The sequence below is a fragment of the Ruditapes philippinarum genome, unplaced genomic scaffold (genome assembly GCF_026571515.1).
Source record: "Ruditapes philippinarum isolate M1 unplaced genomic scaffold, ASM2657151v2 ctg197_1_1_1_1, whole genome shotgun sequence".
NCBI classification, from domain to species: Eukaryota; Metazoa; Mollusca; class Bivalvia; order Venerida; family Veneridae; genus Ruditapes; species Ruditapes philippinarum.
Window position 1 is genome coordinate 220,983 of NW_026863178.1, and position 14,170 is coordinate 235,152.

At 31.7% G+C, this 14,170-nt stretch overlaps 1 protein-coding gene across 1 annotated transcript; it reads left to right on the forward strand.

The window, feature by feature from the left end:
- Positions 1-6,706: 6,706 nt before the first annotated feature.
- Positions 6,707-13,558, forward strand: LOC132721363 (beta-1,4-mannosyltransferase egh-like). The gene is made up of 2 exons (XM_060705649.1): positions 6,707-7,000; positions 7,946-13,558. Exon 2 carries the CDS (start codon positions 8,017-8,019, stop codon positions 9,409-9,411), a length of 1,395 nt encoding a protein of 464 aa, XP_060561632.1. The 5' UTR covers positions 6,707-7,000; positions 7,946-8,016; the 3' UTR covers positions 9,412-13,558.
- The last annotated feature ends 612 nt before the right edge of the window (positions 13,559-14,170 follow it).

Sequence of the window (14,170 nt, forward strand, 5' to 3'; positions counted from 1 at the left end):
GAATAATCCAAGTTTTATTAAAGTTGAGTGGTCAGATTATTCACAAAATATTTTGATTTATAAACTTTAGGATGATTTGAGAATGTTAAGTCATTAAACTGTTTACGAATAGAATTTTAAACAAGTAACAAGATTGTTTTGGAAATAAATGGCATATTCTTTGGTTTCTTTCAATATGTAAATGTTGGTAATAAGTGGTATAAAAATCTTAACTATTTTACTAAGATTGAAAGGTAATATCTAAATATTCCTCACAATAAAAATCTTTCCTATACACACGATAAATCAAACATTTAGGACATTCATTTATGGTACTTTTCCAATTTTGTAAGTATTGATCTTTTAATATATTTTAAAAGGATTAAAACTATTTAGATTACCGATATATTGACTATCAAACTAGTTTGATAAGCGAATCTCATCAAAGTATTTTTAATAAATGAGATCTAGTGAGAGATCATAACATTATTAACATGCAAAGAGATAACTGTATTATACAATACTTTATATCTTTTATAATTTTGTAAAATAATTAACTTTCTCCAGTAACACAATATTCTTGCTTTAATCTGCAGTTCTAAAGGACAAAGTCCTGTTTACAATGGGGTGTAGAGATTTTTTAATTAAGTATGACTTTACAAAATCGTGATTGTTGATGTTTAAGAATGTGTACATTACCCCAATCCTCACAACGATATAATAAAAATAGGAGCAGCCAAAGTATAAAACAATTATCTGATTATTAAAAAATAAACAATATCGTAAATAAAACTTTCTACCTTTTTAGTAACGGAAAACTGTTCTTCTAGCCTGATTTTTTAAAGTTTTTTTTTTTCATAGCTTTACCAAATTTGCAATTGAAAAAAAAATTTAGTACACCTGAAAATATGAAACCATCTACAGTTTCCCACTATTTAATATTATAAGTAAAATAGAGAAAACCGGAATCCCTTATGAAAACCCAACACGGCAAAATTGAAAATGTTGCAGGCTCGGTTTGAATGAGTCTGTTCATAGACGGTACTGTCAAGTGCTAACTACCGTCCACAACTTGGCACCGGATTAAGCAGAATTCAACATTTAACATGATCTGGTAAAGTTTTGAATTTTATGAAACATCCGCAGATGTGTTCATATGGCGATTATCATGGAACTTTCAATGGGACAATTCCGTGTCAATTCATGAAAAGCGTCATATTGACCTCAAGTTAGAAAATGCGTTTGCCTTAAACGAAAAAACAATGGGCGAAACTGAATAAAATGGAATTTGAAATGGTGTCAGAGGTTATGACTTTTCTAAAGTCAACAAAAGCACAGTGAAGCTAAGATTCGGGTTTTTAGGCTTACGTGAACTAACACAACATTTTTGTCTTATCTTCATTCAAATTTAGATCCTATAACTCACAATAATTATGCATGGCATAAAATTGCTTTACGTTAATAAAATGGTATCATCAGCATACAGTAACAAGACTAATTTCTAGGTAAACATTAACATATTAACATGATCGTCACAAAGACAACAGTTGCTCTAGATATAGTAGTCAGTCCTTCCATATTGACAGACAGAGCCTGAGTTAAATCATAGGTTAATAAAAACAATGTCAGTGACAAATTTTCACCTTGACGGACACCAGTATGACTTATAAAAATAAATCTGACAATTCATAACACAAATCTTTGCTACGGTGGCACAGAGGTCACATTGTGTGTCTTTATTTATCTCGTGTGCACGATATACTATGTCGTGCGGACGAGTTACTAAGTCTTGATTTCGTTACTTTGAATTAATACCACATACATTTATATTCTATAATTTTAATACTACATTTTCACTAGAAACATGATAAACATGATCATACAATGCATTTTTAGAAATAGTTTCAGAGATACATTCATGAAGATCACTTGGGTTACAGTACTGTAAATCTTCACTCTGGTTCGCATATCCTACATCATTCTGATCACCATTTGGCCCGTTCCCCATTACTTCTTTTAAAGCAAGTTCACGAAGCATATCGTCAAACACATTTGAACCGTGTCACGACAATACCAACATAATGGGTTTGAGACCAGCATGCATCCGCGCAGTCTGATCAGGATCCATGCTGTTGGCTTACAAACTCTATAACAAGTAGCGAAACCGATAGCGAACAGCATGGGAGTGAAATTTCTCCACTACGGGGATTTTGGCAACGACACACTTCAGGCGCAATCTCAACAGAGTGATATTGTCTGTGATATACACTCCTTTGATCATAGAATTGGACGACAGGTTTTTCTTGAACTTGTTCACCATTTTGATAAATTCATTGAATTGAATTAAAGAGAGACACATATGATAATAACAAGATCAACAAGGAAAGGTAGTGTTCAATGAACGCAACATTGTCTTAGACAATCATAACATTCATGAGATTAAACAAAAGCATTTAATGAGATCACTAGATCACCAGTTTGAAGAAAATGTTAAGACGAATGTTCTCACGTCTGGAACACTGTTTTCCCACTGTCCAACTGTGTAAGTATCAAGTTGGTTTTTAAGGCTTGGAGATTTTGTTGCTTAGCACATTCCCTGATCATGTCCTTCCGTTCATCCAGCTGAGGCGTTAACAAAGAACGGGTTAACTAAGCGGTTTGCTCGACATCCTTTGGTTGTTTTCTAGACATTTTTACCCATTCAAAATGCAACGATCTTCAAAAAAATGAGCTCTTGTGGGATAAAAAAACAATTGCTGTGAGTGTTAGTAATTTACAATACATTTAGAATACATGAAATGTATTAAATTGTATTAACCACGTTTTTCCTCTTGAGATAATTGCTCTTTAAAAACAACTCTGTTTAGACATTAACAATTATGGCGGACAATATTTTGGGAATCACTAGGAAAACTGAAAGGGATAACACAAACAAATGAGCCACGTCACGACAAAACCAACATAATGGGTTTGCGACCAGCATGGATCCAGACCAGCCTGCGCATCCGCGCAGTCTGATCAGGATCAATCCTGTTCGCTTACCAACTCTATTACAAGTAGAGAACAGCATGGATCCTGATCATACTGCACGGATGCTGGTCTGGATCCATGCTTGTCGCAAACCCACTATGTTGGTTTTGTCGTGACACGGCTCAAATTGTTTTCATATAAACTGGACGATACTAAATACAGGCATTTACTTATTATTTACTAGGTCCATAAAAGATCTGTTTCACATATTAAAAAGTCTTTATTACCCTTCCAGATTTTTTCCGCCTTTTTGATTGGATATTGATCACCCGAAAGAAATTGATATAACCGAGCCAGACGGGTAATATACACACTAAATTTCCCCGTTGGGTACCCCACGTTCTAAACAACATGCGCTATGGCGATGCGCGTACGGTTTGATTTTACGCGATGTAAATTCCGATTTACAAGCACTTTTTAACTGTCAAATGATAAATATTTACCAAAATAAAGTTATCATACATATTCTCATCAGTATTGAAAACAAATATGACCTTAAGAAAGCTTGATATTAATTCCAAAAAAGTGCGTTCAACAGACTACTCCTTTTCTCTTGTTTACATTGGTTAGGTTCGAAAGAAAATACGTCATGAATTTATGTGACGTCATGTAGTGATGAAGGGGTACCCTAAAGGGAATCTTATTTCAACGTTTTATTTGAAGTAGCAATGATTTATTTTAAAATCTTCTTAACTCGGCAGGGGAAGGGTAATAAAATTATTATTTTGGTTTTGGAGTGATATATGTGGATATATTACCTGCCAAGATAAAATATCACCCTCGCCTGACTGACGGCTCGGGTGATGTAAAATCTTGACAGGTAATATATCCACATATATCACTCCAAAACCAAAATAACATATAATACTTGTTTTTACATTTTAACAGACTTTTCTGTCATATGTAGCACCGTTTTTTCATATTAGCTCTATAGTTCTGATAACTTTTTACAGCCAATCAAGTACTTTTTCCCGTAGAATTAAATATCTCATGCCCATTAAGATATTAAGCATGGTATGGATTAACAATGTTAACAAAAATCCCTCTTAGCGCAGTCGGTAAAGGTCTTTTACTTCAACAACATAGACATAAAAATCTGGAAACAAAGCGATCCCTCGCAAGCACTAATCACAACAAAATTACAAGAGAATTGCAGACCCGGTTTGATTGAAACTATTTCAAATTATTTTATTGTTGGTTAGGAATAAAATCAGAGACCTACAGATCTGTAGCCCGATATTTATACCATTACACCACACCTCACTGACGTGTGAAGTTTACAAATATATCGATATATTCGTTAGATATCAGTGTTTAGCCAATTACCTTTACGAAAGTTGATAAAGTGCCAGGTCAATATTGTTGTAACACCACCAAAGGTCATTTCTATAAAAAAAAATAATGTGCTCAGGGTAACTTTGTCAAACAATGTGTTTAATAATGATATTACACGGAACGTACGGAAATATCCGATGTTTAATGACTACAAACGCATTCTTCAATCGCAATTTTTTCAACACTTAACGTCAAAAGGTATTAATAACCTACGCTACGAAATATCCATGAACACTTATAGATCATTAGTTCTGGGATAAGTTTAGTCGTTTTATTTCAGTGCATCGTGAAATTTGTAAACATGAGATTAAAGCGTACATTATCATTGCTTATGTTAAAGGTGACGACAATGTATGTGTTCATATGATTCATCTGGGGCTTAAAATGATTATCTTATCTTGGATGTTACAATTCTGGACTCAGATGTCTGACAGTGTGATAGCGATCACATGCCATTTTATAAACATTGACAACCTGAGCCACCATATTTAGCTCAACTTTTTTGGAAGGAAAAAATTAAGGTATTGTTACAGTCATCGTCTTCATAAGTGGCCACAACTACCCTTGGGACAAGACCTTCAAATAGATTACACAAAAGTTGACTTTCACTCATAAATGACATTGACCTTTAAGGGTTTTTTTTTTTTTTTTTTTTTTTTTTTTTTTTTGCTGCAACTGACTGTAACATTGATATTAACTCAAACTCAAACTGAAAATGAAAGTTAAATTTTGGAATTTTCACTGAATTTTGCTATAATTGACTTTACTTAGTGATTGATGAATAGATTATCTTCAAACTTGGACAAAATAACCTTTTGACAAGACATTCTATGAGTTTGAAATGACCTTGACCTGGACCTTTAAATGATCTTGACCGTCAATGTCAAATTATTGAATTTTGGTTAAAATGTTATAATTTTGTTATTAGTGTACAGATTTGATTAAATACTTGAACATGACAACACTTGTGGCCAAACAAATATATATTGTATAGTTTAGATGTTACCTTAACCTTAAATTGCCCTTGACCATTGAGGTCAAATTAATGAATTTCTATAACTATGGCATTTTGGATCATGTGCATAGTTTTAGATGTAAAATTGAACTTTGGTATCAGCTAATCTAGATTTTGACAAAGTGACCTACTTTTTAATTTTGATATCATCTGACCTAGATAATTTGACGAAACGACCTACTTTCTTATCCTTGATGTACAACTATGGAATCTGGACCATGTGTACAGTTTTAGATATAGAATTGAACTTTGATATCAGCCGACCTACATAATTTGACAGTGACCTTCTTTCTCGTCCTTTCATGTACAGATATGAAATTTAAACAATGTACACAGTTTTAGGTGAAAAAATGAACTTTGATTTTAGCTGACCTAGATGATCTGAAGAAGTTACATTCATGTACTTTCTTGATAATTTGATGAAGTGACCAATATTCTTGTGCTTTAATGTACAGCTTTGATGCTTGTAATGTGTGCACAGTTCAGTTTTAAGATTTGTTTAAACCCTTTATTTTTTGCTTTTAGAAATAGTAAAAACGTCGAGCGATGCCCCGCCAAGCGGTAGCTCTTGTTGCTACTGTGCGAAGATGAAACACATCCGTACCGTAACTATACAATAAGAAGTGTGACATTTTTATGCCCTCGCCATAAAATGGCTGAAGCATATAGTGTTACCATGTTCCGTCACTCCGTCATTACGTCACTCCATCATTCCGTCACTTCGTGATTACGTCATCATCAGTTTCCGTTCATTATATATTTATAAGGAGGATTAAGCATATTCACTATTTGCAAGAGACATTCACAGGGACACTGACCATTTCCACTACACTAAAGTCTAGTCAGGATGATAACGCTTTATCAGAAATTCGTGCTTAATTTATAGGCGGGGCATAATATGCTAAGTGTTCTATCCCATGATTCAAATTATCGAATAAATATTTTTCAATAGATCTATACAATAAATATTTTCAATTGTACAATATATATTTTCAAATATAGAACATATATATACTGTATATAGAATATGGTATAGAATATAAAATTAAAGTCATACAATATAAATATTCGATACAGACCAAAAAATAGATTTATTGAATTTTGCAACGTTAAACGTGCCATTGATACTAACAGAATTATTTTATTCACTTTCTAGGGACTTCTATCCCTTCAAATAAATGAAATAATGAGTTTTTATGTCAAACATTTCCTTCACCTCGTAAGTAAATTTGTAAATTCGCTGATACCTGATTGGAGGAAAACATTACGCGACGCTAATCTCTAGTTGCCCGTCCCGTTATCTTTTGTCCTGGACTGGATTGGATTATTTTGCTTGTTTTTTTTTGTTGGTTTTTTTTTTTGTCAAACCGAAATTGCAAATGCCATAACAAAGATCGTAATTGTACGTCAATGGGTATCGTAAAATTGACTCACTATTTTTCAATTATGATAATACAGAAATGCATGCTTTCTTATAATTTAATATGAATTATTAAAACTCGATACTTATCATGAAATAATTACAATCTTCATCAAAAGTCACGTGGTTAAACTACTTTCAAGATATCGGCAAAGTGTACCGAATGTATCAAATTGTTTGGATACTAAAGAGAAACACAATTTGGAGCGTTGATATTTAAGGTATTATATTTTTATTTTTCCTCTGTTGTTTACAAACTTGATTACAAGAATTTATCATTTTTTATCGTGCGGATTAAAATAAGCATCTGAACAAGTAAAAGGTTGCGTTTTGAAGTCACAGCGAAAGCTTAAAGGGACTCCTCTGATGAGTTTTTGACATGACGGGACTGGAAATATGTTTTAAAATTTTTTATACCATTTAAAGTAGGTTTACATAAAAAACTTGTGTGCAAATTTCTGTCTTCTTATTTTTTTACTTCTGTACATCTACTAATATTTGTTGTTGTGCAAAACGAACTACAATTTAAAAAAGGTCCAAAAAAAATCTTAACTAAATGAAATTTTTTTATATTTCTTACAATGATAGACTGGGGCATATGCAAAATATAATAAAAAACATACTCGGATCGTATATTGTGCTATTCTTAGCCCGGTTTGAATTAATAGTGTTGCGACGCTTTTCAATAATGATTCATTTTTTACAATTAGAATAATTATTTTTGAAAAAATTAAAATAAGAAAAAAACGCCACGACACAAGTTATGTTATAGCTCTACATCAAATAAAATATCAATCTTGAAACAAAATTTACATTCCTGTCATGTCAAAAATAAACCTCACTGGAGTCCCAATAACTCAAATCTGAGAAGTGCACTAGCTATTGATTTTCAATTTATTTTTAAAGATATTTTTTATAATATTTTCCATATTATTCCTTTTTTTTTTTTTTTTTTTTTTTTTTTTTTTTTTTCGTTTTTAGTGCCCTAGATTTTCTATGTAAGATATTTAGATTTTATGTTTTTTATTTTAACTTGGACCTCAGAGAATTTTGCAAACATATTTGTAAGTTAAACATCAAGCAACAAAAAGAACTGTGACTGATTCCCTGTTTGCATGTATTTTGAACATGATTATATATACTTTAGACACATTATTTCCTTTCAGGAAACAAATAAGCCAAAAGGGGCGTAGTAAATGAGGATAAGTAATTGATAAAAAGAGTAAAACAAACAAACATGGAATTGAGTTCTTATATCCGACATATTCTTACAATGTCGCTTTTCTTGATTGTTATTTTATTTTTTCTGATATTCGCTGGAGGAATCGGTGCAGACCGCCTGGGTGAGTTTGATCCTTTCTTGGCATACGGTTGGATAACGACTTATATTCTATATACTCTAAGATTTTTGACATTTATACCATTACCCCAGGCGATATTTAACTTTCTTGGACTTTTCTTTTACAATACTTTTCCACGAAAACCGAAACTTAACAATGCGACTTTGTTTGGGGCATTTTTGTGCTTTAGAACGGTTACCCGTGGAACATTTCCAGCATTAGTGAGAAAAAACGTGCAGAGGAATATAGATACGTGTTCGAGGATCGGCCTTGATAACTATATTTTTGAGGTTGTAACAGACTGTACAGTTAACGTGCCAAAATCGCCACGTGTACGAGAAGTTATTGTTCCACGTGATTATGTCACGAGGAATCGAACACAATACAAGGCTAGGGCGTTGAATTACTGTCTTGAGCCAGACATCAATATGTTAACCGATTCGGACTGGATTGTACATTTAGACGAAGAGACATTACTAACAGAATCGTCTGTGATTGGAATACTTAATTTTGTTAATGAAGGAAAGTATGACCTTGGACAAGGTGTTATCACGTATGCAAATGAGACCATTGCCTGCTGGGTTACCACTCTTGCTGACCTGGTCAGGGTCGGGATGGACTTTGGAATGATCAGATTTTGTCTGAAATGTCTTCATAAGCCTGTGTTTAGCTGGAAGGGAAGTTTTATTGTCGCAAAAGTCAATGCCGAAAAGCAGATCACGTATGATTTTGGCATGGAAGGAAGTATTGCAGAAGACTGCTTTTTCGCTCTGAAAGGATGGCATGAAGGGTTCAAATTTGGATTTGTTGAAGGTGAAATGTGGGAAATGAGTACATTTTCTGTTTTAGATTATGTTTATCAGCGAAAACGCTGGGTGAATGGTATTTACAATGTTTTCTTCAGCAAGCAGATTCCGCTGAGATACAAATGTGGAATTTCTTTCATGTTACTGTCATGGCTCACAATGCCTTTTACTGTTCCAAATATCTTGCTTGTCCCTCTTTACCCGTTACCGTTGTGGCGTAGCGTTAACGTGACATGCGCTTTTATGGGAGCCGTCATGACGTTTCTTTTTATTTTTGGTGCCATTAAATCATTTTCACCTAGACGTCTGGGATGGATTCGATACCTTACACTATGGTTTCTACCCATTTTTATACTACCGGTGTCCATGATTCTAGAAACAACTGGCGTAATTTTGGCGCTAAAAACTAGAAAAATATCCAGTTTCCATCTTGTTGATAAGCAGACTACAGATTTAGTAACAAATGAACAAAGGCATATTGTTTAAAACGATAAAATGGGATAAAATCGGAACTGATATCGTTTTTTGTGTTTATGTGTTTGTGTGTTTTTTTGTTTTTTGTTTTGTTTTTGTTTGTTTGTTTTTTGGGGGGTAGTGGGGAGTGCCTCGAATTTGACTTGATCCTCTCTACATAATGGTTAACATTTAATTGAAATTTGATTGTTGAGCGGAGGTGTGAAAAATCAAAATTTCAATGTTTTGCTTTTGGTAAATGCATTTTTTGCCTCTAGATATTTCATTTTTTATTGGATCTTAATGGAACTTTATTCAATCCAAAATTAATTTGCCCCAGTTGACTTTATGCCAGTTCCATGTAGTCTCGAACATTTCGTTTATCCATTTTCGAAATAAAGAAACAGATACTGATTAACTATCACGTAATCGGACAAAAGAATAAGCGTTAAAAAGTCACAATTCTACGAGTATTACTTTTCACCCTTCATCTATTTACACGAAACCAAAATTCTAAAATCATCAATCATCAACACAAAGTACATTTAAACCATTATGTTGTCAACTGAAATTTTTGATATCAAATTCTACAATATTTTACTTCAGTAAATTTACAGAATTTCCAAATTTTCCTTCTTTTGCAATTGAATTTATGTTCTCAATCTTCAAAAATTAATTCTTTAAATGGGATCGCCAGAAGACATTTAAGTTATTCTAATGCAAAAATGTCGCATTTTAAACTAACAACGTACTTAAAAACTCTAAAACTTTATAAATTTGTACATGTAGTTGTTTGCGATCACAATTTGCATGTCAGATAAGCAGATAAATTACATAACATGCCAATGTACACATCTGAAAAAAAGCAAAGTTTACCAATAGCAAATTAGAAAAATGCAAGTCTGATAAATGTGTATAATATTTGAGATTTTAATGGCCTTTTTTTCTTCCACGTGTTATTGTGCGACATTTAAATGAATGTTTTAGTAAACGGGTTTGTTAAAAGGAAATGCGAACAAATAGTGTAGCTTAATATTTTGAATAAATTCAATGAATTTATCTTATTTAAGTCTTAATTATTTTAGCAACGGCGCAAGCTAATTTTCTCTCTCTTCCACATACATGTCGGGCAATAGCATGTTATTTTTAGTCTACTGAAATTGAAGAGAAAAAAAGCAAATTAAAAAAAAGGCTTAATAAATTTGTTTAAATTTCATTTTGAACAGAAAATGAGAAAATTTACTTTTTTTTAATCATATAAATACATAGCGTGTCACATTATAATGATGTGAAATGATATGATAATATGCGAACTAGCTTCACGATCTAAACAATGTTATTACACATCAAGTTGTTTTGTGGATAGTTTTTTTATCATCAGTACATCATTGCAACCATAAAAATTTGCAATTTAGTAAAACCTGCGGCAGTGATGAAATTTTTCACCTGTATGAAAATATAAAAAACACCATATAATGGTTATAATTAGCAAATTCTTAGCCTTTTTATTTTTTTAGTGTCACCATAAACGCGACGCTTTTTATAGGTGGTTGAATGAAGAAAATACCAACTATTCAGATTTATTTTAAACTTATAAATGAAATATTAAGAAATATTGATTAAATAAAATGCGTATTTTTTATTTTTCGTATTTCCACTGTAAAAATTTATTTTTCACTGCAGTGAAGCATATTTTCCGTATTTTCACTGATGTTTTGCAGGACTACTTTCTTCTGAATTTAGCAAATACACAAAATTTAAAAGGGAATTCTTCCTTTTCACAAGATTAATAAAAGAAAAAAAGTATATAAGAAATAGAAAATTCATTTATTTTCTACAAATACAGGATTTATTTTCATCATTTGGTACCGCCACTCGTGAAATATTTATTTTCATACCACTCGATGAAAAAAATCCTGTATTTATAGAAGTAAATTGAACATCCTCAAAGGCATAATATTCCATGAAAATAATAATCCGCTCATTTTAATTATGTTACTATTGTAAGTGGCATTATGGTCATGTTTTCTTTGTCAAGATGAGACCGACATGAATTAGTTGTATATTTCAAAAGATTAACTCTTTTAATAGCGATTGACAAATATCTGATAATTACAAAATTTTAGGATAAAATGAAAGAAATAAAGAGCCTAAAATATAAAAGGACTCACTCTTTTAAAAAAGAAAATGAACATTACCAATAATTAACGAATGATATGTTTATAGACATTTATGTGGGTCACTTGGTTTATTGATTACTTACATTGTAAACACATGTGACAAAATATAAAGTTATTATTATTGAAAATGAACGAAAGAGAAACAACTTGCAAAAATAATATTTTCTATAGGTTATTCATGAACGCCAGATAAATATATTGCAATATACGGTAATCATATTTACAGTTTATTCCTGAGTGTCATTGAATATATTGCAATGATAATAATATTTTCAGTGCATTCCTTAGTGTCAGATAAATATATTGCAATGATAATAATATTGTCAGTGCATTCCTGAGTTTCAGATTAATATATTGCAAAGATAATAATATTTTCAGTGCATTCCTGAGTTTCATGTTAATATATTGCAATGATAATAATATTTTCAGTTTATTCCTGAGTTTCAGATTAATATATTGCAATGATAATAATATTTTCAGTGCATTCCTGAGTTTCATGTTAATATATTGCAAAGATAATAATATTTTCAGTGCATTCCTGAGTTTCAAATTAATATATTGCAAAGATAATAATATTTTCAGTGCATTCCTGAGTTTCATGTTAATATATTGCAAAGATAATAATATTTTCAGTTTATTCCTGAGTTTCATGTTAATATATTGCAATGATAATAATATTTCCAGTTCACTCCTGAGTGCCATTTAATAAGCGAAAGAGATGTGTATGGCAATTATGAGCGCCAGATAAATATATTGCCGTGAGGATATTTATAGTTTATTCATGGGCGCCAGATAAGTATGTTGCCATCCTGATAATATTTCAAGTTTATTTATGAGCACCAGATAAATATATTGCCATTATGATTTTATTTCCCAATTTTTAATGAGCGCTTTATTGCCATGGTCAAAATAGTTTGGAACTGCGTCTGCGTCGCCGTCGAACTTTGTGCAAGTATTTTCAAAACTACTGAAGTAAATGGGTAGAAACTAAACCCACTTGTTTTCTGTGATAACCTAACATACAGGGGCACATACCCCATAACTTTGAGATATCTTTTTTACCCTTTTCTGACTGATAATCGCTGAGAATAGTCGAATAAGCTTCTTACAAACAGCGCTTGTTATCTTCAAAACTATTTAAATGTATTTGTCTGAGTTAAAGTGACATATTATGCAATTCAAGGATATAAAGTTAGTCAAAATTTGACAGTGAAAATAAATTAATTCCAAAATATTACTTTCAATTTTCAATTTTATAATATACTTTGCATGAGTGATAAATAATCGCTTGACCCGAAGAAATTTCTATAACATACATGTATATTTCCTGTAATATTCAATTTATAAAAAGAGTGGGATAGTATTTTTATATTTTAGGCAGATACATATTTTATCCTAATTTTTTTTTTCCAATATCAGCTGTGACCAAGTCGATCTTTTGAACTATAGTTAATGTAGCATTTACAGATAAACTTATAGTTATAGCTACGATTTTTTACAAATGAATTTGTTAATATATTTACTTATGACTTTATGTAAATATTTCATGTTTATTGAAGATGACTTATAGGCCCATTGGGCCGGTTGTATTTAATATGTTGTATTATTTGAATTTGTAAAATATGTTTACACATGTCACTTTAATAAATAAATTACTTACTTACTTATTTACTTACTTGAAGCATAACATAATCACTGTCACTTCAAATATTAGGCAGCCTTTTCATTTTTATTTTCATAATTGCAAAACGGAATTCCAATTTTAATTAAAAAGCTATTAACACAACATTTGACAAAGTTTCCGTAAATTTTCATTGTCGTTAGGTAAACTATTTATGTCTTTATTATTATCATTTTTGTTTTCTTTGGTCTTGTCACGTGATCACAGTATTAACTGTATGTTACAATATACTGTAACTGTATAAGTTAACGGAATAAGCTATTTCTTCGATATTTGTATATCGATTTCTTCATTAACATGTTACTTTATTGTGCCCAGACTTTTCAAAGAAAAAAGGGGAATATAGAAACAGGCTCCATCCGTCTGTAAGGAAAAAACATCCAATGGTCTATGAGCTTTATTCCGTCCATAATCTTAGTTTAAAAAAAGAAATTTCATAAACTGGTTTATGTGGTAATTTTACTGGTTTATGTTTGAAAAGTGCTACATAAAGATCAAAGAAAAAGCACATAAACCCCAAAATGTTGAAATGTTCGTCAGTCTGTCCGTCCATCCGTCACACTTTCGTGTCTGGTCCATAACTATGTAATTTATAAAAGCCATTTGAAAGAACAAGATTATATATAAACGATGTGTCATGCGAAACAACCGGAGCCCTACCGCCAAAGTCAAGGTCACTCTTAGTGATTAAAGGCCTACATTGTCTATTTGATGGTGACCGGTCCATAACTTTCTTATCCATGAAGGGATTTTAAAAATACTTTGCAGAAATATTCACAATAATGAGACAATGTGTCACGCGAAACAACCAGTCGCCTGTCACAGTTAGGGGTCAAACATTAACATTTTCTGCTATAAGATATATATTTTGTCCGGTCCATAGCTATTTCATAAATCACTCGAAATTACTTCGCAAAAACTGTTTACAAAA